The sequence below is a fragment of the Penicillium waksmanii genome (assembly GCF_028829765.1).
Source record: "Penicillium waksmanii strain IBT 27052 chromosome Unknown utg000002l:1.0-3326099.0:1.0-3328782.0, whole genome shotgun sequence".
Classification (NCBI taxonomy): domain Eukaryota; kingdom Fungi; phylum Ascomycota; class Eurotiomycetes; order Eurotiales; family Aspergillaceae; genus Penicillium; species Penicillium waksmanii.
In genome coordinates, this window is record NW_026643249.1 from 1855588 (window position 1) to 1879584 (window position 23997).

Below are 23997 nucleotides of genomic sequence, written 5' to 3' on the forward strand. Positions count from 1 at the left end.
TCCAATCTTTTGATCTGTTGGTGGAGGACTGTGCGACTGGAGTGGGATCGTGCAATAGGTGCCCGGGTGGTTCCTGGATCCTGATTTTAAACCGGATTTTCCTAAGGTTGGCTTGGTACCTGCATGGTGATACAGTCAGAGTACAGAGGATGAGAACTCTGTGCTGAGTGATGGTACCAGTGCCAGTGCCAGTGCCTGTACCAGCCAACTGGATCTGATCAGTTAATGTGAAGCACTGGAGGCTGGGCTTATTACTCGTAGTGCTCGGTTAGCTGTTCTAGGCATAGAGGGATGATGTTCGAGAAGGCGGGTGTTTCGCCCGTGGCCCACTTTAGAGTGATGGGAGTGGTGGTGGTGGATAGCCGTGACTTTGGAAGCGATACGAGTACTCTGTACTCCGTATAGAGACTGGATAGGTATACTCGTGACATGTATACTATAGGGAGTACCGGAGTCTCGTGTACCTCCGTACTCCTTATACCAATGGGACAGTGGTCAAGCCAATACCCAAATATCAATATCCCAATATTGCGGGCGATGATGCTATTGCGTGCACGAGCCATGTGATTCCACGGTTTCAGACGACCAACCGTGGTTCACTCAGGAGTAAAAAGAGTTAAGGGGCGTGTTTATTTTCATTATTTTCATGGTGTATCCGTACTTATGAACCCCTTGCTATTATTATCAGCAGGGAGGAGGGGAGGAGGAGGGAGAGGAGGAGAGGAGGAGAGGAGGCTGCAGACTGGACCCCGGGGCCGCAGACTGCACTGCAGGTACTCCGTAGTCTCCTGGTGGGTTCCTACTGCCCGAACAGCCTTGTACGAGTATGCTGTGACAATGGTATATGGAGCACTATTGCATTATTGACCATCATAGTTGGCTATAATAGAGTCAAATATACTCTATTGCTATAGTAGACCTATACTACACCCATACTATGCTCAAGTACGCGCCGAGTTAAATTAGCATGACCGAATAAGCCCAAAGGGGGATGGCGGAGGTGGAGGGAAAGGGAAGTGCATGTCTCACCTTGGCACCGCAGCACTTCCATGTCCACTCCTCCTCTTTTCTCTCCTCTCTCCTCTCCTTTCCTCTCCCCGATTGCCCCCCTCGCCCTCCCTCGGTTGTTGTTGTGTCTTGTCTTGCTTTTGTGCTGTGCACTTGTCCTTCGGTGTGTCGCCCAATTCCTGATTTCTGATTTCCGATTCCTGCCACCCCATCCGACTCCAACACTAACTCCTATCCAGCTTTCTTTCGCGACTTGTCGCCCCCATTCTCTACTCCCAAATTCTCACCATCTTTGCATCTTCAATTTTCGATTTTCGACTTTCGACTTTCGACTTTCGATTCTTCACTCCTTCCATTCACCCAATCGCCGTCTTCGCGATCAACCTCCACACAACTTGAACCCCTGACTATCCCGAGCTGGACTTCTCATTTCAATCCAATCCCATACTATCTGACTCAACTCGACTCGACTCCGCCTGACACGACCGCCCCCAATTGCCTTGGCTCGCTAAACACAACCCATTCGAGTGTACCAGCATCCCTCCGTCTTAACCTTGATACCCCGAATGCGTGCGCGCCGCTGCTAAATCCCGGCCGAGATGAGATAGTGCTCTGGCAGTCACCATTTTCAATTATCGACCTGATTTCTCACCGGCTGGCTATCCGCAACTCCCTCGCTTGGTCTGGTATCATCATATTTCGTTCTTTGCATTTTCGCCATCTCCCAATCGACATGAAGGTCCCCACCCCCGACCACGAATTGAAGGGCCGTTGCTCCGTCATTTACAACAACACCCTCTACGTCTTCTCCAAAAACGGCCTCCAGTATATCGACCTCGAGAAGGATGCCAAATGGCATGCGCCCACAAGCTACAAAAGCGGGGACCCTGTTCTGGTGGACGACGCAGTTTGTATGCTAGGTGGCGTCGATGGTAATGAAGACGAGCAAGCCCTCTACGTCGTCGGCGGGACCGGCGGCGACGACAGCTACTCTGGCATGCAGCGATATTCCTTCAAGGATACAACCTGGTCAACCCTTGGCCCCGCCGGCGTTTTGACCGGACTCACTGGCCATGGCGCTGGATATATCAGTTCAAGCCACAAGATTATCGTGTTTGGTGGCAGTTCGTCTGGTTCTACTGTTCCCACCGATCAGTCATGGACCATTGACACCGTTCCTCCATATGGCAGTGGTTCTCAGCTCAGCCATGGTGCCCCAAACTCCAATAACCCCTACCTTATGACATGGGATTCTTCCAATGTTGCCATGATGGGCGGCCAGACGTCGAGCGCTGATGTTTGGACTTTTAGCGACACGACAGGATGGACAACATCAGGTGCAAGCTTGCCGTCACCAAGTAGTGTGTCGGACACAACAAAGCCTATTGTGATGGACGACTCCTCTGGTGGTAAGGTTTTGATGACTTTCAAGATGGATGGGTCCGCCGACTCCGTCCAGAGTTATGCCTTGGTGAATGATGAGGGCAAGGCACAGGCTGCTACACCCCTCACGAAGCGCAGCTTGAGCGACTATCCCACATACAATAGTTCAAATGCCCCATCGAAGAAATGGACGGAGTTTTCCCTCGCCCAACAGCAGGGAATGGTTGTTGTCGCAGGCGGTAGTGGCGATGAAACATTGGCCATCTTCAACCAAACCTCCAATAGCTGGGCCAATGCGACCGAATTATTCTACGGCAAGCCACAACATACCTTGAAACATCACACCACGACAACTTCGTTCACATCCTCGACACCGACCTCGACCTCGACATCCATCTCTTCCAGTTCCGCCTCTGTTACCCCAACGTCCACTTCCTCCTCCACCCCTGCCGCGGCTGCTGGTGGAAGCACCTCGCACGCTGATTTGAAAACAATCCTGGGTGCGACGTTGGGTAGCGTATGTGGTGTCGCTATCATTCTTCTGCTCTTGCTCTTCCTCCTTCGCCGCAAGAAGCAACAGCAAATTCAAAATGGCCAGCGGCCCAATGACAGCAAGGACCGTCTAAGCTTCCAAGACCGAGGCTTAGGTCAAGACCAGGGCTTAGCACCCCTGGCTGCAGGTGCCTATCCAATGGCCAAGAGCCCAGTCCCCTTTGCTGCCATGTCCAATGACTCGCTCGCCATCATGTCTGGCCGTGCCACCGGAGAGAAATCTCTCAAACCACCTCCCGCCAACAATGGCTACGGTCTGTCATCAAAACCTCGCGATAGCAGCCCGTTATCACCTATCCCGTCCAGTGGACTTGCGCCCTCGAGTATGTACTCCCAGGGTTCCGAGGTCGCTGCCATTGTCGCGGGTGGAGCAGCGGGAGCTGGAGCAGGAGCAGCAGTGGGATCCAACAAGGCTGGTGATCGGACAACAGACGAAGGATGGGGCAAATACTTCGAAGATAATAACGATACATCCAACCTCGGCATGCCCGCTGATCGGTCAACCGTCAGCTCAGTCTACACCAAATCCGACTACCGCGGGAGTGCCTGGCCAATGACGAATCTCACCCCAATCAACTTCGGCTTCCTCGACCAACCCAAACCACTAGGCCAGGTATATAGCGGCAGCCCGACAACCGAGAGCTCCTCTTCAATCGGGATCGGCCGCAGCCTCGCTATTCCAGAAGCACAATCAGCGCGGATATCTAGCGCCGACTCGATTAGCCTCATGTCGGACGATGACCCCCACGACACAGCCTGGACAGGCGCACATAAGCAGAGTTGGCTGGGACGACCACCCAGCAGCAATTACAGCACCAGTTTCTATGACTCCAGCACACGAGATCTGCAAAATACTGGTTCGGGGTATTTCCCCGATATGGACAACCGCCAATCCCACGGTCGGAGGTCTAGCGTCATCATACCGGATGATATCGATGAGATTCGCACACCAGGTCGCACTCAGAATGTCAATTCCGACATGAGCTGGTTGAATATCCACGCCGACCGCTAAGCTGAGGTTGAGCTGAACGGTTATACCCACCACCCACCATGGCGCCCGTCTGTTGATATCTCCCAGAACTATCCTACCCTCTCACCCTCTCTCATACCATCTTTTCTACCCTCATCAATCTCGTTCTCTACCTAAGTCTATCAAGCATAGACTCTACATCCAATCTCTTCCTCTTTCCTGCATGGCGTCCGGCATGGCGTCCTTGTAAAAGTTCGTGTCGGTGCATCCTCCGCATTAACAGTTTCGCATTCGGTCCATTTCTCTTCATTTTATTCATTTATCTGAGTGCGCGAGCGATTCTTTAGCGTTGCCTCACTCTCTCTGTGTCTTCGATTTTATCTCCGATCTGATCTGATCTCCTCTGAACATTCATATTCTTATACCTATTCCCCATACAAATCCTCTCTGTGTGTTTTGTTCCGCCTGTCAATACGCGATGCGGCCTGGTCCGAACTCCTTCTTTTCAATGCTCACTCTTCGTGCTGGTTCGGGTTTCGACCCCTGGTCTTGTACATATTTCAATCTATGAGGTACCTGGGTACCTTTGATCTTTTTACTCGTTTTCGTAGTCCCTGGCCACTACGTAGCAGAAGCGATCTCCGGTGAGTGGAGCTTTGCCATCTGCGTTCCGGTACAATCTGTCAAATTTTGGAAGATACAGAGAAAGAATCTTGCTCATAAGTGGAAATTCACTTCTTACATCTGGCGCCTGGGCTTCCCACCTTGATTATCGAGTCAAATTCACAGTTGATTATACACTGGCATGAGGAGTCCCGGGGGGGGGGACCTTAGTCGATGCAAGCAATGGTAACTACGGCGCTCCATGGCGGCAATCGGCTCAGGGGTGTTCTCTATAATTAAAGCTTTGCCATCCCCTCGGTGAAGCTATTCTTCCCATACCGATTGCTTAATTCTAACAATTCAGGGTACTAGGTATATGACTGGGCAAGATACCAAGTAGTATACTAATATCTTTCAGATTGTATCTCTAACATTGTCCATCCTGCACAAGTTCATCAAGCACGTTTCCTCATGGGTCTGATTTCAAAAAGGAAGGTGGTGATTGTTGCTAGGAAGTCCTCGACGGCTGAGAAGGCAGCGAAGACGCTCGAGGCTGCGTTTCTGGAATTGGGGTATCCTCATGAGTGCCAGATCCAGGCAATAGGTGATGAGAATGAATATGGTGTCTTGATACTGAAACGTCCATCATTAAGGATATCTCTCGCACATTTACCAGGATTACTGGCAGGTCTGCTCCGTTGTGTACTAGTATCATTGAGGACTGGCTGAAATGAAGGGTTGTCTTGCCTGCCACGAAAGTCCGAGTTAATTAGTTGCAAACGTCCTCTTCAGTAATACTCAAACTAGCGCTGATCAGTGCGATCATGAAAAGAACCTGATATGAACTAGGAATTACTGGGCTGCTGTGGGCGAAATTCCCTTCAATCTCACCAATCACACAGCTTGATGTGCCCGGAAGCTCCCCCGCAAAGGAGACAATCCCGAGCCTCGTCAATCTGACTCAACTGCAACAACACCCCCACCTGCGAGAATAGAAGAAACTCCTCCTTAACTTAAACTGGGATGCAATGGCTAGTCCAGCCCCATCTATGGAAATTAAAATGTCGACACTACCAACAAGATCCGACCTAGTCCTACGACCCCACCCAAGACAAATTACTAGCAATAACGACAACACCAACGAAAGGAACCAAATATCCCACTTATCATCCCTCCCAACCGAGCTGCTTCTTCATATAGGCACACACATCGAAAAAGAAGGCGACCTGAACGCACTCATCCAAACATGTCACCACTTCCACAACACCTTCCAAGATGCTCTCTACAAAATGTGCTCGGACCCGCAATCGAAATTCCTTTGGGCATGCAATCACAACCACATCCGTCTCGCAGAGAAAATGGTATCCCGAGGCGCGATAACGCGCGTCCCAGTCGTACCTGGTAAACCCCTACGCCGAGTCGGACGCCGAGGTCGCTCTGAATATCTAGAAGCTCGGCCGGAATCTCTTCCGCTCATGGCGGCCTCGAGGAACGGGTATGTGGATATGGTGCGCTTTTTGATTGGGAGGGATCGTGGATTGATTTATTTGTTGGATGGAGTTGGATTTTCGGCGCTCTGTTATGCGGTTCAGTTTGGGCATGTGGATGTTGTGGAGGTTTTGTTGGGGGTGGATGAGGAGGACGAGTATGGGTCTAGTGTGGCTCATATTATTCAGAGGGGTAATGGTATGGGGATATTTTTGGGTAGGAGTGCGCTTAATCCGATTAATATCGCGTTGGAATGGGGGAGGGTTGAGATTTTGAAGATGTTGTTGAAGGATGGACGGAGTGGATTCGATAAAGATAGTCTTTTGGCTGCGGTTTTGGGGGGCGAGGTTGAGTGTGTTCGGGCTTGTTTCGAGATTGATACCGTGGGAGAGGGGATGGATGATGCGTATCATGTTTTCAGGGAGGATGAGTTGGCGGAGGCCTGTGACAGAGGTTATGAAGATATTGTTCTTCTGATACTGGATTTGTCGAGGGGAATCGATCCGAATCGGGCTACGGGGCGGCCTCGGGGGGAATTGAGGACTCCGTTGATCAGTGCGGCGAGAAGTGGCCATGAGGGTATTGTGAAGATCTTGCTTGCTAGGGATGATGTTGATCCTGAGAAGCCGTCCAAGTCTGGCCGTACGCCGTTCTGTTGGGCTGCAGTAAAGGGACATGTCGGGGTGATGAAGCTTCTGTTGGAGACTGGGAAGGTCGATGTTAATTCGCAAACAGATGATTTGGCAACGCCGCTGTCTTGTGCTGCTGCTGCTGGGGAAGAAGATTCCGTCCGATTTTTGCTCTCACTTGATGAGGTCGAAGTCGAGTCGAGGGATATCTATGGCCGGACGGCGACTTTTTTGGCTGCGGCGAAAGGTGCTGCGGGTGCTGTGAGGGTGCTGTTGGAGTCTAGAAGGGCGGATCCTGAAGCCAAAGATCAGATCCATGGATTTACTCCTCTGATTGCTGCAATTGATCAGGGGCAATTTGCTCAAAAGCCACGTTCTAGTTTCTTTGCCCATGAGCTTGGTGGTGCTCCCCTTCCCTCTGCCTGTCAGGATATTCTCAATTTACTGCGTGACGCGGGTGTTCCTGTTTCTTCGGATTGGATGAAGACGGAAGAAATGGGTTACGATGATCTCGACAGCGAGAGGAAATTCGTGGCTCGCGATGCCCTAGAGGTGATGAGAGTATTTCTTGCATGCCCGGACTCGGTGAACCCGAACACATCGAGGGACGATGGCAAAACGCCTTTGATGCATGCAATAACCAGACGTCAAGTTGATGCCGTGCAGCTACTGCTATCTTCAAGCAGGATAGATGTCAATATTACGGATAAGAATGGCCAGACCGCGCTGGAATATGCGAATGAGATATATAGGCCCGATTCTCGACATCTTCTGCGAGATATCCGCTCGCCGATAGGGCACCGACCCGGGGTAAGCCGCCGACGACACGCTCGAACGGGTGAGCTGGAACCAGTCGAGCTGTGAGAATACTACCAGTTAGTACTAGTTAGTAATACCAATGCCATCATTCCTGGAACTTGAGGTTCTAGATAGCGAGCTGCTTGGAGGCCAGAAAATTAAGTGTAAGGCGAAATGCCAGGATGTTCAAACAGTACACCCAAAAAAGCAAGATATAAATAGAATACAGATTAAATCATGGATATCATTCGATAGAAATTATTCTTTAGTGATTAATAAAACTTCGCGAGGAATGATCCTCGCTTCGAGACACGCCGGAATTCATTGACGGCAGGGCTCACGGGTTTCAAAGAGCTATCGTCCATGTCCATCTGTTCAACAGCCCGGTATGCAGTAGATCGCCCACTGCCGAATGCACTTTTGCCATCCGCCTTGGCGCGGATATAATAGTGTGCATCATCTTCTTCCATGCCAATAAACCAACGCTCTTTCAGCTGTCGGCCAACAGGGCCACCGCCACAGGCGCCATGAAGCCGCGCGCTATGTGGACTGTTCATAGCCAGCGCGAACAGGTTCTGGGGCTCGGTGAAGTCTGTGATTTGATGGCCTCGCGCTTCGAGGATCATAAAGCCGAAACAAATGAAGCTCGTGATGAAGCAGAAAATTAGAATGACGTAAAATACACCTTGCCAGCGCTCTGTGCCACCGGAAGCATAGCCGACGGCTTGGACCGAGGCCTTGAAGTAGTGGTAGACCGGCTCAGGAAGGATATTGTCAGTCACGTTGTAGTTCCAACCCTGAACGAAGGGGGTATCTCGCGTGCTGAGAATCAGAGTACTGCCAGCCATTACGGCAAGGGCTTCGCCGATAGAAGGGAAATGCCGACTAAGGGAGTATGTTTTTGAAGACTCATCGTAAGATGGCATCATCTGCATCAAGAGGCGTGCGTTACTGGCTGCACCGTCTGTGATCCCCGCTCCGAGACTGAGGGAGTTGGCCCATTCCGATGCGATGTTTTTCCAGTCAGGATCCCATCGGCCCTCCCCAAAATCTGGGTGATCACGGTTGTATTGGAATGTGTTGTCGGGATCCTCGCATTTTGAGGTTAGAAAGGCGCCGCTGGACGCAGCACTATAGCTTGTAGAGCATGCGCCAGTTAATTTGGCGCGGATTGAACACATAACATAGGGCGGGTGAGAGACGTTTGGCTTTCCCAGCAAGTAGATTGAGTCTGCGGGCCAGGGGCCTGTTATGTTAAGGATGGTGTTGTAGGTTTCTGGGAATTTGCCGAAAATAGGAGGGCGCTGGCCATACTTCTTGCCAAAGCCAAAGATGTCGTCGACCACTGTGCTATTTAGCCACGAGGGTACGACAGGGATTTTGTCAGATGGACTGGCCATCCAGCTTGTTGCGTTGAAGTCATCCGAGTCGGGCCATTCGGTGTACACAATGGGTGATAGCTCTGACTTGTTCATCCCCACACACAGTACGTTGACTGCCGGTGATGGGACCATGGCTTCAAGATTGTATTTGCCTTCGCCTGAGGCATCCTTCGGCTGCTTAATATCGTTTCTCCCGTCCATAGCTGCACCCGGAATACCGCCATGGGGCATTGCCATGGTAATGTTGTTGACCATGCGACTGTACTTGCTCGAAAGCTCTTCAGTGTCTTTGACTTCGATCCAGCTTCCGGTAACTGTCGTGTTATCCCAAATCGATCCGCTGGGATTCCGGCGGTGGTGAAGCTTGTCGGATGTTCTGTTGTCGCCCTGTACTAAATCGCTCCATTCCGTGATCCACTGCTGGTAATTATGGTATGCTGAGCTGACATGCTCAATCTCGAGACATGTGTTATTGCGGTTTACAGGATCCATTTCCAAGGGGATTGGAGTTTGACAGACCGACGCGAGAAAGTGGGTGTTGGCGAAACTAGACTGGACTTTCCCCGCCAGGGTTCTGTTTTCAGATGATCCCATGGAGAGTTTTGGTGATACTGGAATGCGGGTTAGTCTTGATCTAATTCATCACTCGCCACTAACAACATGGACAGACAACTAACTCACCCAAAGCTTCCGCAGCGGTTGTGTAGAGCATGGCTACAAAGGTAGCAACCAACGCGATAGTGCCAAGGATTGTTAGTCCTGAGTATCGCAATGTCTCCCAGTGCACAATCATCGATCCGGGCTGCATGATCCACGCGCGCATACTCATGTCGGCGATGCTGATACCTCGCGAATCCCTTGTCAACGCTCGGCGACTCAGCACTTGTCCTAAGAACGCGACGCAGATGGTGACATAGGCCAATTCGATGGTTTTGGCAAAGAAGGCGCACAGTAGATTGGCGGTGGATGGGGCCAGCGCCTGTTTGTCATTGATGATATCCCACCGAGGCTTCCAAAATGCGACAATGAGGTAGATGCCGGAGAATATGGTCGCATAGAAAGCGAGAACGAGAATCGTGATCGGAACCCATGACAATCGACGCTGGAGGATCGTTCTGTGACTAGGGCAGTTGGGCGAGTGTGGCACGGCAGGTGTTTCGGGCGTTTTCAAGAAACCTGGAGTGTCCGCTTGGCTGTCTGTACTCGAGACGGAATCTCGCCTCGATCTACCAACAGGCAGGGTTTCCCCAGAGGGATTGGTGATTCCCAGGCCGACATCGCGGAAGACTTCATTAGAGAAGGTGCGCGAGGGAGAGGGGATGTGGTGATAGTCGAGACTTGGCGATTCGGAGCGGCCGAGTGGATTCCAGGAGCGAGCAGGGCGAGCATTAACGAGGTCTTCCTCTGGCAGCAGCGAGTGCTGAGATTCTCGCGACTCGGCCATCCTGGCGCTCGCGCAATGGGGATGAAGCTGTCAACGGAGCATGAAGAAAGTGGCCAGCCTTAAACCGGAGCTCTAGGCCGTCAAATGGTTTAAAAATAGGAGTGTCTTTGCAGAGTGGAGGAAGAGGGAGGCCCCTCGTGCTTATTTTCTGCGGCTGATGCTCTGCGGCAACGGGGCTGGAGGCCCAATCCTAGGCACTAAGGTGGAGCTAGTCCTTAGGGTCGGAGTTGCGGTGACTCTAATTTGCTCGACCATATTATACAGTGGAGCCTCAGGGTCGCAAATGGATCTTTAAGATGATCAGGTCTCCACTGCAGCGCTGCCATTGGGTTGTAAGCAACGGTTTGGCCAGGGTCTGGCCTTGTTTCTTCCACGCGATTGCAGGTGGGCGTCGTGGGCGTGCATGGCAGTGCAGAGGCTGCGAACCTTTACTTCCATTTCTGGCGAGAATAAGGCTGATCGGATCGGGGATTGGTGGGATTGGGTTGGATTGGTAAGATTGGCGGAGAAGAGCAGAGATGAGATGAGGTCAAAGCTGAGTTGGGGGCGGAAAGACGGAAGGAGTGGGCAGATGAGCAGATGACCGTGGCAGCCCTACTTTGGATACTCCGTATCCTCCGTGCTATGTACTCTGTACTCTGTACTCCACAAACTATTGTATGTGGCTTGGTCAATGCAGTCGAGATTCAAATTTGCGAGCAATTATCTCGTACTGATCTTTGAGTCAAATACTGATTGGTATATTGAACTTGACAGTGACCTCATTAACTTTGAAAATAGCCGACTGTGTTTCGTACTCGATACCAGGATTTGATCTTTATTTAGCGTCGTCATCAATCTTGCTCAAGGTGACTCCTTGTTACTCACCCATGCAATGAAAAGCGTGGCTTTGATGAAGTTTTCAAAGCATAGTATTGGCTCTTCGCATGTGTAGACACGTCATATAGATTGGCGATGTTGCTTCAAAGCAGATTCGAGATATTGAGCCTTGTATATAGACAAGTCTCGTGTCTACAGGGGAAAGTCTTCGTTGGTTATGATGATGTATGAGATTGTTAGAGAGAACATCGCGTAAAGAAGGGGCTCATGGCCGATCGCCAGTCGTGGGATATCGTTTATCCACTCTTCCCGATTTTGTACGAGATATAAGCCGGGCAGGGTATGCGAATTCTTAATGACAAATATTTGCATGAGACGAAGCTCCATGAGACGACGGGATTGACTTTCTGCGAGTGGCATCGCAGTCCGTGAGGCACGGTAGCCTGCGGAGCCGCATCGATTGCCAAGCTCGGTAGATGACGGAGATTCCGAACGAAAATGTCATCGTATGAAGCATCGTATTCGCAGTCTACTTCATGGCGTGTACATGTCCCCTGTGGTTTCTATTAGCTTTCGGCCGTCCAGAATCAATCAATATATGACATACGCAAGTAGGCCTAGTCTCATCGCACTGTAAGATCGATTGGCAACAGATCGCCGAATTGTCAAATTGTGCATCACCTTGACGCGTCGAGCCTTGCAACGAGCGCATCCGCCCTTTGATTTTCTATGATATAGCCGTGGCATGAGGGGTGGCCCGCGGGAGCATTGACACAAGGGTAGTCATCTGGGTGTGTAGATTCCACGTTCAGGCTGCGCCTTTTTCGCTCGCAAGTGTGTTTGGGGATAAAAGGGGGCTTAAAACCATGATTCGTTGTTTGGTCTGTGTTTGCTATTTGCCATCTCACATACGAGCAGTATGCCCTTATTCTGATCCAATAAAATTACCGACCACTCCACCTTGGCGCAGCTTATGGTGCAGTAGCTCAGCACGGACTTTCAAAGACAGAATTAAGTCCGCTAACGTTGGATTGTAGCTCGTACTTAGGTTGAGCCGCGGATAGGACTTGTGGTGTCCAGCCTCGCCGATAGGTGCTTAACTGAAGCTAATAGTATATAAAGTGTCCTGAATGATAGACAATTCCATGCATGATACGGAGTCTGAACCAGGCAGCAGTGTGAAATTCTAGTAGGACAGTCACTTCGTTCACTTTGCATAATGGTAAGAGAACTGGGCTGCTAGATTTTGGAAATGTGGAAATGTGGAATCAAACTCGGAGTTTAACGACCCAAGTAAATAATTCTGGGGCAGCTTAGATATTGTATAATCGTATAGATTGAGCAATTGATTCGAGTTCTGTTTGATACCAATAACCAGTGGCCATCGTCAGATTCAAATAAGAGTCAAAAGAGCCGCCGAAGAGTCCGGGATGTCGATCGAGACTGTTCCGCCGCGAACCTCGACCATCTCCTTCTCCGAGTGAACAGTCACTGGTTTTCCACGTCTGAGATCATAGTCATAGGAAATACCCCCAAAAGTCACGTCGCTAGTCGAATCACTTCCAGGAGCAATCATACGTTCGACTTTCACACGATCATGTCTTCCAGGGACTTTAAACTGATATTGCCGACACGGCCGGCCTCCGGAAGTGGTCTCGTTGAAAGCTTTCATGTTCATGACAACAATCTTGGACAGCTTCTCTCCGTGATAAATTCCATACGCGGCCTCAGTATCCTCTTTCAAAGGAATATTAACCACGCGGGAATTCTCGGCACGGCCCAAAGTTGCAGCGACCATGATCTGACCATAATAAGGTGGCCTTGTGGCTATGTCTTCTCCTTTACTGGGAATGGGCTGCCATGAAGTATATCGGTAGTTGAGACCTTGGTGCAGATGGAGACGCTTAATATTCTGCCCTCTTTGTCAGCACTATTCACGATGGAAATGAAGTTATTGTCAGGATTATCTTACATGTGCCGCGGCCCAGAGGGAAAAGTCGACCATCCATAGGGCATCCCCAAAGACGTTGGTTTCCCCGTTGCGTCCCTGCCCCGCAATTGAGTTCATTTCACCTAGGGTGTAGAGGTGACCTAGATATGCGAGATCTTTAGAGCGACCAATTTGAGGCGCCAAATTTTCAATAATACTAGTGTGGTTCATGAGGGTTTCTGTCGTTGTTAGTATGGTATATAACTTTTCTGAGATCCGTAAGGGTCATACTCTGAAGGTCATCTGCTCCGTTGCTAGTTGGATCAAGGTTGACACCCATGTAGCTACACGAAGTTATGGTTAGTCGAGGAATCAATGTGAAGTGAAGTAAAGGGACTCACTTGTGGAATGAGAATTCCTTGGTCAAGTTCTTGTCATCATATCCAAGATTATAAAGTTCTTGTACAGTCCAGCCGTTTGTTTCGACAGAATCCAATAAGACGAAGCTCGGTGCCATGAATCCTGGAAAAGGACCCGGGCAAGCCTTTTGAACAGCAGATTTGACTACCGAAGACTTGTAATTCCATTCGTGGACATAGTCCAGCAATGAGTAGTTGGCCGACCTATAGCTGCCTGGTGCAAAGTTCCACTCATTTCCCAACTCAAAAAGATGTAGCTGCGGTCCAATTGCAGTACAGGCTTCGATGGCAGCGCCCTGAAGCTGTTTGATAGACCGATTTTGGTTCTGGTTTAAACCATGCAAAAACTTGACGGGTCCAAGTGTATGGTAAGATTCAAAGAATGTTGGTCCATAATTGATTTGGATCGGTTGATCATCGTCGGGATGCTCGTATATAAGCTGGATATTATCTTCCTGTTCCGGGAAGTAGTCCGAATGATCTCTGTCATGGTTTATATCAGATATAGTGCCAGGGATATTTAAATGGACCTGAATACTCACTGAGAGGTTCCTCCAACTCTGACCAATGGATATACTCCAGTGAGGTCCTTAAAGTTCTCCAATAAATTCTTGGAGAAATGGTTAGGGTGAGATTTGTTCCCAGCATAGTCTGGAAAGAAAGCAAATTCAATTGAAAAGGACTGCAGATCTCTGGGAACATATTTAGCACCGGCATTTGGCCTCGGGATAACTATAGACTCGGAATTTTCGAGTCCATGGCAACGACCGAGGAACACGGCCATGCCCATCAACGGAAAGAAAGATAGCATTTTGGCCAAATAAAATTTTATTGACTGCCAGTGCGAGTAAGAATAGAAGATAAATCTCTATTGTAAAATTCTCTCAATTTATGTTATTTTTCGTCGGCTATTCGCCATCATCGGTTATTGAAAAAGCTCGTAGGATGATTATAGGCTTTCTTGGCTTGGGCTCAGCCGTCATTCATAATCTCATGTAGGAGAAATGCGGACCAATCCTAATAGATTTATGTAGTTTATAGCAACCATTCCGTCCCTTGAGGTCTTCTGGTATTGTAATAGACTCACCGATCGAAATATTGCTATCATTACCTATACTGCCACGTAGAAAAGTTAGTCTGCTGTACCTATCGGATAGACAGACACGTAGATATCAAACAACGTGTCAATGGGCTTCTAATTAATGGAAAAAGAATTTCATCTAACATAGCCGATATTCATAACCCGATTTCCCCGCCTGGGGGGGGGGATTTTTCAAACTTGTGATGCATGGCAGGCGGATGGGCCTGTTGATCCCCAAAATGACCTCCACATCCCACAAAATCCCCCACTTCCCCGGCATGTACCCCACAGATTACCGACTCGGATTATCCGGTTGGGTATGTAGCGGGGTTATGTCGATCAATATACAATATTTTAGTGTATGAGCCAGGTATACTTAAAGTTCAATCACGGAAACATTCCGGCCACCAACCGGCGTTTTTGCTCCCACTTGCCATGTAGAGAATGCTATTTCAGCAAATGCCGAGAACAATAGCCTTGATCAAATAACTTTCCTTGGAGGTGACCCTTGGTTTATTTGAATGCTTGGGGCATTTTGTGACGCAATATTTATTGAATGTCATGTCATTGGTAATGAAAATGTTTGAAAATCTACATACATCATTACATATTCCCATATATTCCAGGACTTGAAGAAGTTGCGTATTTCATTATCATTGCTTTGTTCTAGCTATGTGAGTTACTCAAGGCAAGGTCCTCTCTATTGTATACATAGGCTTGACCCCCTTGAATTATCTCATCAAAGCGTTTGCTGATGCGGGTATAATTCTGTCCATATCGACCCAGCTCACGCAGTCGAATGGCTACCCAGTCCTGATAAATCTGATCCGGAGTCGCAATTCCAGCAAGGAATAAAGGCCAGGCAATTCGAATCATGAGACGGGGTCGGCTGCGATGGAGTTTCAGGCTCAGCTCAAGAACCTGGGATACAGCCGTTTGGGAGAGACATGAGATTGTTGCGAGCTTGCGTCGCTGGATATTTGTTAAGAATATCTTGAAAACAAAGGTGAAAGAAAACAATAGTGCTGTGGAAAGTTATTACAGACCAATACACGGTCTCCATTACTCGGCGGTTATCACCAATAGATTCACATGAAGGCGCTGCTCTAGCGGTGGTTAGAACTGTGTCATATTCCTGTGTTGGCCAATTAGTTGAATTCTTTTGAGGCAAGATGAATGGATTGTAAATTGCCTTCTTTCACTCACCATAGATATTGTGTTTATCTCATCGACAATCTGTTGATAGGGCGTTTCAACTCCAGAGTTGACTCCATTAGGCACACCCTGTTTGAATAGCTCCGTGATTTTAAACTGTGCGACGTGGCTTCGATGGTACAGGGTGAGGCCAGGAAGGTTCTCCATATCATCTAATTGAGAAGACAGGGGGTATTTTTCGCCCCAGAATCGGGCGGGAGACTGCCTACTTATTCGGTAAAGCTCTGGAAGAGAAATCTGCGTTGTGCTCTCACTCTGAGCTCCCAAGAAGAATTGAAAGATATTGGTATCCAGTCTTGTAGTGGCAGGCCCGAAAAAAAGAGCTGCAGGTGTGAAAAAGTAAAGGGTCCAAAGCAGAAAGAGAGGCACTGATGTGCAGCGAAGTCCTCGCAAAGAATCCGGAATTGATGTGGCAGCATCAGAAGTCCCCTCAGTGCCTATTTCGTCCGAGGGCATTGGCTGGATATCAACATGTCTCTTTCGTACAGTATCTTCACCACTCGATATTATTGCCGCTGTAGACGAGCCCCCGGCCCCTTGGCCTTGGGAAGCGTCCCCCGGTGCCTGGAGCAAAGGTACAACATGGTTGTGCAGAAGACTTTCAATACCACGGATGTGAATGTTAATTGCAGTCGCTCCGTTACCGAATCGATTTTCATAGTCAATCATGAGCCACAGCGTGACGAATATGGCTTCTATCTTCTGTGACGATTTAACATCTTGTTTAAGTGCATGGCGCAGACTTGACAGGGCGCGACCGTAGTGCATACGTCCATCTAGTTCACGATTTTCAGTGCTCAGGGTTGGTGTAATTGAAGCTTCTTGGTCATGAAGCCGGGAACGATGGATTTCGCGTGCAGTGCTGGCTAGAATCATACTCATGACCATTGGTTCTTTCACGCTAATCTTATGATAGGCGTAGGACACTGTCGACCATGGCCAGTGTTTTCCCAAAATCACGACAAGTGTCGAGTTCTGAAGATAACCAAGACAGTCTCGATCAAATGCAGACAGGGTGAGAGAATTAGCAGCTTGTACCAGGTTGTTGTTTCCCAGGAGGCTGGGATCACGCGCGGGCATCAATGGTGCATTGCGCGACAAAAATGTCGATTGACCATGTGGCAGGGACGGCCTTCGAACCATATGACTAGCATCGTTGGCACTCTGTGTTGTCCCATTTTCAAGGCCATTGTCCAATGCAGTCGCGGGGGAAGATGAGGCTGGCTTTGACTTGCGTGGAATGGGCCCACCCCTCCACTCGCATCGGATACCGGCGACAACGCATCGTTTACAATGTGGTTCGTTCTGTCCTTGGACCAACTGCTTTCCCTCGTCACATTTCACCTTGCGAATGCGGCACGTTCGACACCCTTGTTTTTGTCAGTCCCGTGATTGACGCAAGGGTTTCAATTGTCAGGGTGGTAGATCCATACCTGTCTTAGAACGCGTCTTTCCAGACTTGTGCATATTAGGAGATGTTGAGAGCTGCCCCAAAGAGCCATTCAGGGTCCATCTGGTCGTACTCAGGGTCCCAGCCGCGCCACTAAAGACCTCAAAGCTGGGGCTATCAGGTCACACTAATCGTAGAGGACCTATTAGTATGGCGAGTAGAGAATAGTTACTCGGCAAGAAGAAATGTGTTGAGGGGAAAAGTGGAGGCTGGGGAGGCGTGAGACCTTATCTGCCGAGCGGAGAGATCGCCTGGCTAAGGTCGATTCTCTGGGTCGTCCCGATTGTTGAATGCCGATTGGCTGCGTCGGCAAGCATCGCTTTAACTCAATCGAGCAGTGCCATGCGTCGCCTAGAACCTTGGAAAGTATAACCTTCCTTTGTCATGGATGGAGCTTTGAAATTTGCCGGATTACCGTGGATGCCGATATAAATGACCTATTTAATCATCAACATTCCACGATAAAATTCATCAAACGCCTCGCATTCCAATTGGTCCATTTAAAGCCAAGCTATACAATATGCATGTCCCCGAATCCCAGCGAGAATTCCTCGACAAAGTACAGGAAGTTCTTCGCCGATATGATGCCCAGCTAAAGGACATCAATCACAAGGTGGGTTATAAAATAGAATTATTCGGCATTTATCTTCTCCCAGCTAATATTGGACAGATCTGGTCTAACCCAGAACTTGCGTATGAAGAGTACAAGGCTCATGATCATATTTGCGAGCTGTTTGACAGCCTCAAGAACAATGGTTATCAGGTGCGCCGTAAAGCGTTTGGCTTGGAGACTGCTCTCGAAGTTGATTATGTCCACGGCAACGGGGGTCGTGTTGTTGCATTCAACGCAGAATACGATGCTCTGCCTGGTATCGGCCATGCCTGCGGCCACAATCTGATCGCGACTAGCTCCATCGCGGCCTTTATTGCGACCTGCGAGTCTATGAAAGCCCAAGCATCTTCCGTATCTGGATTCACAGTTCGTCTGCTTGGAACACCAGCCGAGGAGTCTGGCGGCGGTAAAGTTAAGCTTATCAAGGCCGGCGCCTATAAGGGCGTGGACGCGTGTCTAATGGTTCACCCCGTTCCAATGATACCGGGAAAGCCGGATCTTCATTGTATGGCTACGGTCCAGGAAGGAGGGTTCCTCGCCAACGATAAGGTCAAGGTGACTTTTACTGGAAAACCGGCCCATGCCGCGGCTGCTCCCTGGGAGGGTATCAATGCTTTGGATGCGGTAGTCTCGGCATACGTGAACATATCGATGCTCCGGCAACAGATTTTGCCGAGCCAGAAGGTTCACGGTGTCATTGTCAACGGAGGCGATCGGCCAAACGTGATTCCTATGACCGCTACAGTGGACTACTATATTCGCTCGCCCACAACCAAGACCTTAAAGACATTAACTGAAAAGGTTATCAAGTGCTTTGAGGCTGCTGCCACTGCCACCGGGTGCAAGGTTGATCATACCTGGTACGTGAAAATAGCCCCATTAAATGATTGAATGGTGACTCAACGTGCATATATAGGGGTATTTCGTATGCTGATCTCAAAACAAACGTTCCAATTTGTGAGAGCTATGTCTCAGCAATGAGATCAATGGGTTATCATACTATCTTTGATAACTCAGAGCAAAAGGGAGGGCTTGGGGGTGGATCTACTGATATGGGTTCGTTTCCATGTTTCAATGTGCAGCATATGGATTCAATTACTGACCTTTGGCTTAGGAAACGTGTCCTACGAGGTTCCTGGATTCCATGGAATGTTCTGTATCCCAACCGAAGGCGTGAATCATACCCCTGAGTTTACCAATGGAGCTGGATCACCAGAAGGATTTGAGAGAGCAATTGCCTGCGCGGCAGGAATGGCTGTAGTGGCATGTCAGGTTCTGGTGGACGATAAATTTGCCGAACAGGTGAAGGAAAACTTTCAGCGTCAGTGATATAAGAAATCTTGAGCAAAATATAGATTATTAGGTAGAAATGCCGCGATATCGAAGTTTCGGCCTTAAGAATCATACTAGCTCGCTTTACTCAAGATAGCCACTCTAACTGTAGTCCATTCGTACACCCACTCTTGTTATCTGGTATCTGGGGAAATATAACCTAAATTACTCAAAACACCAATCAGGGAAAAGGGGACCGATGCGCGGACCTTTCTAGTTCACTCTCGGAATGCTAAACTCTTTAGCCGGGGCTCTAGGCCTGCCAAGCCTCGACTAACTTGCCGATACAACCAATTGTCCGCAATATTGTGACCCTTCGCCACGATTTTCTTTATCTATGTCTGGGTTATTGCGGGGTTGAAGCTGCAATGTCGTGACAGAAGTCTCGCTTGCATTTGATACCTCGGCGGTCATGAGACTATATTGAGATAGTATAAAGGCAAGTCTTACCTGTCACAACTTGAAGTTGACAGGAACTTGCTTCATACTGATTATTATTATTATTCTTCTTCCTCTTCGTTCTTTGTCAATCATGGATGACCAAATTGAAAAGAAATCCATCGGAGATCACAATGCAGAGGTGGAGACCCGGAGTTTTGACAATGGGGCTGCTGAGCAATTTCAGTCATCGTTCGAGTTCTCACCTATTGCAGAAAAAAGACTCGTTCGAAAAATAGATCGAAAGTTGGTCATGCCTTGGATTATCTTTTGAATTTCAGAATTGGCTAATCAATACTTTTATAGAATTCTGCCCATCATGGTCGTGGCCTACATGATGGCATTTCTAGATAAACAGACTCTCGGCTATTCAGTTTTGATGGGTCTGCTGCAGGATCTCCATCTAACAGGAACTCAATATAGTTGGGCGTCTGGAATTTTCTATTTTGGATATTTGTTTTTCTCGTAAGATTATCCCACCGCGAAAAAGGGCGTCGAAAAGGGACATTGTTCACGCTGAAACCGACCAGTTACCCCGCATCACTACTAATGGTTAAATTCCCACTGGGAAAGTATCTCGCGGTCAATTTGTGAGTTTTTTTCTTCGTTTTAAAAATCTCGATCTAACATGCGTCGAGTATCCTGTGGGCAATTGTATTGGCATGCCATGCGGCTACCACCAACTTTGCCACATTAATGGTAGTTCGGTTCTTCCTGGGATGTACAGAGGCTAGTTTATCTCCAGGATTCACTTTGATCACATCGCTATGGTACCGCACATCTGAACAGCCACTCCGTGCGGGCATTTGGTTTTGTGGAAATTCTTTATCTCTCCTGATTGGAAACTCCATTGCCGTTGGTGTTCTCGAGATCAAGAGTAAACTTGGTGCATGGCAGGTGAGAGTCAAGAAAGCGCAAAATACCCAAACAAGAATGACTGATCATGATATAGTGGCTTTTCATTATATTTGGGGCTCTCACTTTTGTTTGGGGAGTTCTCATGCTCTTCCGCTTGCCAAACTCCCCAACCGATGCTCCCTTCCTTACCGAGGAAGAAAGAATGATTGCGACCGAGAGACTGCGGGCTAACCATACTGGCTTCAAAAATACACATATCGACAAGGGCCAAATTATGGAGGTTTTTCAAGATCCGAAAACCTTGCTCTTGGCGATCATGGTCCTAACGGCCAACATCCCAAACGGGGGATACACTACCGTAAGCTCACTGTCCTATTTTTACAATAAAGCTAATTTTGAAAAGTTCAATGGACTTGTTCTCAAAGGATTTGGCTTCGATACTCGCCATACCTTACTACTGGGGTTGCCGGGTGGTTTCATCGTCTTCCTTTTTGTGTTGAGCGGGTAAGTGAAATTCAAAGCCCTTTCAGATCGAGCTTTCTGACCAAACAAGCGGTATTCTTTCTTCCAAATTGAAAAATAGCAGATGTCTTGTTATGATTGGGATGAACATAATCAGGTAAACTAAATATATCCATAGTCTGAAAGAGTGTTGGCTAATTCAACTGAAGCATTGTCGGGAGTGTACTTGTCTATGTTTGCAAGTCTGTTGGGGCTCGTTACGCTGGTTTGATCCTCATGGGAGTGTACTCGACCGCCATGCCAATTGCGTTGACAATAATCAGCTCCAATGTGGGTGGTTTTACGAAGAAGGCTACCGTCAGCGCAGTTTTCTTCATCTTGTACTGCGTTGGAAACATAATTGGCCCGCAGCTATTTTTTGAGAACGAGGCCCCCAAGTACCAGGTAAGTGATGCAAGTGAAAGTTGAAAGTATAGATCTTACATCTAACAATACTGTTTAGAGCGGGTTCTTGGCTATAATTATATGTCTTTCGATCAATGTCGTCGATAGCGGAGCCCTCATGTATTATCTCCGATGGGAAAACACACAGAGGGATAAGAGAGGCTCGGTCTCTGCGCCGGACAACTCCCCTGAGAAGCAGTTTAGCACATCCTCAGGTGAGTTGTCGGACATTACTGATCTGAAGAACGATAAATTTCGATATGTCTACTAGCATATATGAATCATAGCTACTCAAGCCCTGGAGCTAGAAGAGAAATATTATTACGGTATCGGTCTGGCTGAACAAGTACGCATAGTCTATATTCTTTTCATAGTAGCATATCACATGGAAATCTCCACCACAGGTCCAGTATAAACGTGCCTGGCTCTGATGACATAGTACAGCGTAGCGAGGAATATGACGCCTCCCCAACCAACGACACTGTAGTTCATATCAGTCACGCTGGGGTTCATTGCGGTAGGCCAAAAGCTCCAAAAGATCACAATAATAATATAAATAACGGCAAACCCGTTTACCAAAATACCCCAAATACCAGGGACGTGGAATGGGCCCCAGACCAGCTTTTTTCCGGGGAGATTCACAATATCATCGTCGTTATCATTGTACCGAGAAATGTCGCCTTTGATTCGGCGGAATAGCAGTAGAACCGAAACGATAAGATAGGAAGAATATAGACCGGAAACTGCCATTGACAGAACATCATTCAGGGCGACCGAGGAGCCGATGTTGATCAAGGCGAGCAGCAAACTGATGAGCGTTGTAAGAAGGACCGACCACATGGGCAATCTATTGGTAGGCGAGACCTTAAGATAAAATTGTCAGATATCGGTAAATCTAAAAACAATTTAGATTTGTAGTACACACCTGACTCCAAAAACGCCAGCCTGGGACTCCTCTGTCTCTCGCGAACGACCAAAATTGGCGGGAGGTGGCTGCTAGGAGACCTACAACCGAGCAGACGGCAATTATAAGAATAATTGAGCACATGGTCAAAGAGCCAGCCATAGAACCTGTACCCTGGTAGAAGACTTCAATAAATGGATATCCAGTGGTGGTGTTCAGAGCATCATCCATGTTTCCAAGGCAGAAAAGCATCGCAAGCAACATGCCGAATCCCAGACAGCCATTGATACCGACACTCATCATCAGAGCGCGAGGAATAACAACAGAGGCATTATTAACCTCTTCTGCCATCTATTCAAGAGATTAGCACAGCTAAAAATATAATGCAGAAGGAAAATACATACGTGAACGGCGGCGTCGCCTCCCGCGAATGCAAATGCACAACTAGTCATGCCAACGAACCAAGATATTCCTTGTGTTGGAAATTCTCCACTGTTGAGGAACTGCAGAAATACTTCATCGTTGCTCTTGTGTTCGGACATGTAGACCAGGGGGATGAGGATCCCAAAGAATCCGACAATATGGACTACCAGGATGATAGCTTCGAGCCGGGGCAGGAATTTCCCACCGACTAAGTTAGCAAGAAGTGCAGCGACGAGTGCCGCCCAAACAATCAGTGTTCCATGCCACGCCTCAGGCTCGTAGAGTTTATGGGCTAGAATCGCTGTTCCCTGGATCTCAGTTCCGCATAAATATGAAGCTGATGCGAAGGCAGTTTGCCAACCCATCACAGCCATCCAACCTGTCGTTAACAATATTTTAGCTTGACCGACCTTTCCAGATATTGGGTAAGGCTATAACCTACCAGTTATATAACTGAGAAACTTTTGCTGCTTTATTGGAGCAAGCATAGCACACCAGTGGTACTGGCCTCCTGATGTAGGTGCCCTACTTGCGTGTCAGTCCTATTGGGCGTTTCTATCGGCTCCGTAACTGACATAGATCCCATTTCACCCAATACAACAAAGGTACAGGCAGTACCGACCCAAGCAAAAATGTAGGCATAAACAGCACCTCCAGATCCACCACTGTTATCTGTCAGACATGTCGAAAAAACGATGGGATAGAACCGACTTTTGCAAAGGATTGACGAATGTACTGGAAATACGTTAGATAGATACCCATGAGACCGATGAAACGAACCTACCCGAGAAGACCTTCCCAAGTACCCAAAATGGTGCAGCTAAAACCAAGAATTGAGAGAATTCCGAAGTTTCGCTGCAAGGAATGTTTAGTTATCAAATCAGCCGCTGGGTCTCGACGCGGTCGCATACCTTGAGAACAGGTCTCTTACCCAGCCGTTGCAGTTGAAGATTATCTCGGTCTTGGATAGAGTATTCCTGTTCCCCGCCACGGGCTGTGATCGAGGCCTGATTCTTCAGCTCGTATGCCACCATGTTTGTTGTTGAGGAGGCGACGTGGGGTGAGCCAAGGGAGGAAGTAAGCGACGCCGGGAGGGATGGCGGGTTAAAAAGAGAAACGCCTGCGAGGCAAACTGGAATGGAATGCCCGAAAAAAGCGGAGCAAGATGCAGTATTGCTGTTGCATTGCTAGGATCTCAAACATGCGAAAAATGACACTAATGCATCTGGCCCTGTGTTGAGTTGAACACTTGTGAACTGTAACGAGGGCTGGCCCGACGCCCAAGGATTTAGGGGCCCACAACGCGCGATTGCGATGTCGATCCCACGCAGAAGGTTGCTGGGAGGCTCCGC

The 23997-nt window shown here is 48.5% G+C and overlaps 8 protein-coding genes across 8 annotated transcripts; 4 read left to right on the forward strand and 4 right to left on the reverse strand.

The window, feature by feature from the left end:
* Positions 1-1741: 1741 nt before the first annotated feature.
* On the forward strand, positions 1742-3955 carry N7481_002382 (uncharacterized protein; the record flags this gene model as incomplete). Its single annotated transcript, XM_057261601.1, has 1 exon — positions 1742-3955. One exon carries the CDS (start codon positions 1742-1744, stop codon positions 3953-3955), a length of 2214 nt encoding a protein of 737 aa, XP_057126533.1.
* Positions 3956-5577: 1622 nt separating this feature from the next.
* Positions 5578-7497, forward strand: N7481_002383 (uncharacterized protein; the record flags this gene model as incomplete). The annotated part of the gene is made up of 1 exon (XM_057261602.1): positions 5578-7497. The coding sequence occupies one exon, from the start codon at positions 5578-5580 to the stop codon at positions 7495-7497; it is 1920 nt and encodes a 639-aa protein (XP_057126534.1).
* A 206-nt stretch (positions 7498-7703) lies between these two features.
* On the reverse strand, positions 7704-10257 carry N7481_002384 (uncharacterized protein; the record flags this gene model as incomplete). The annotated part of the gene is made up of 2 exons (XM_057261603.1): positions 7704-9424; positions 9495-10257. 2 exons carry the CDS (start codon positions 10255-10257, stop codon positions 7704-7706), a joined length of 2484 nt encoding a protein of 827 aa, XP_057126535.1.
* A 2212-nt stretch (positions 10258-12469) lies between these two features.
* Positions 12470-14236, reverse strand: N7481_002385 (glycosyl hydrolase family 79 C-terminal domain-containing protein; the record flags this gene model as incomplete). The annotated part of the gene is made up of 5 exons (XM_057261604.1): positions 12470-12988; positions 13049-13245; positions 13298-13350; positions 13408-13908; positions 13968-14236. The coding sequence occupies 5 exons, from the start codon at positions 14234-14236 to the stop codon at positions 12470-12472; spliced, it is 1539 nt and encodes a 512-aa protein (XP_057126536.1).
* Positions 14237-15172: 936 nt separating this feature from the next.
* Positions 15173-17188, reverse strand: N7481_002386 (uncharacterized protein; the record flags this gene model as incomplete). Its single annotated transcript, XM_057261605.1, has 4 exons — positions 15173-15478; positions 15549-15641; positions 15713-17091; positions 17155-17188. 4 exons carry the CDS (start codon positions 17186-17188, stop codon positions 15173-15175), a joined length of 1812 nt encoding a protein of 603 aa, XP_057126537.1.
* Positions 17189-17691: 503 nt separating this feature from the next.
* On the forward strand, positions 17692-19113 carry N7481_002387 (M20 family metallopeptidase; the record flags this gene model as incomplete). Its single annotated transcript, XM_057261606.1, has 4 exons — positions 17692-17784; positions 17842-18644; positions 18701-18840; positions 18899-19113. 4 exons carry the CDS (start codon positions 17692-17694, stop codon positions 19111-19113), a joined length of 1251 nt encoding a protein of 416 aa, XP_057126538.1.
* Positions 19114-19648: 535 nt separating this feature from the next.
* On the forward strand, positions 19649-21589 carry N7481_002388 (uncharacterized protein; the record flags this gene model as incomplete). The annotated part of the gene is made up of 8 exons (XM_057261607.1): positions 19649-19800; positions 19861-20019; positions 20085-20144; positions 20193-20451; positions 20507-20770; positions 20816-20916; positions 21084-21318; positions 21377-21589. The coding sequence occupies 8 exons, from the start codon at positions 19649-19651 to the stop codon at positions 21587-21589; spliced, it is 1443 nt and encodes a 480-aa protein (XP_057126539.1).
* Positions 21590-21699: 110 nt separating this feature from the next.
* On the reverse strand, positions 21700-23679 carry N7481_002389 (amino acid/polyamine transporter I; the record flags this gene model as incomplete). Its single annotated transcript, XM_057261608.1, has 7 exons — positions 21700-22182; positions 22244-22573; positions 22627-23024; positions 23088-23170; positions 23221-23355; positions 23430-23500; positions 23557-23679. 7 exons carry the CDS (start codon positions 23677-23679, stop codon positions 21700-21702), a joined length of 1623 nt encoding a protein of 540 aa, XP_057126540.1.
* Positions 23680-23997: the final 318 nt, after the last annotated feature.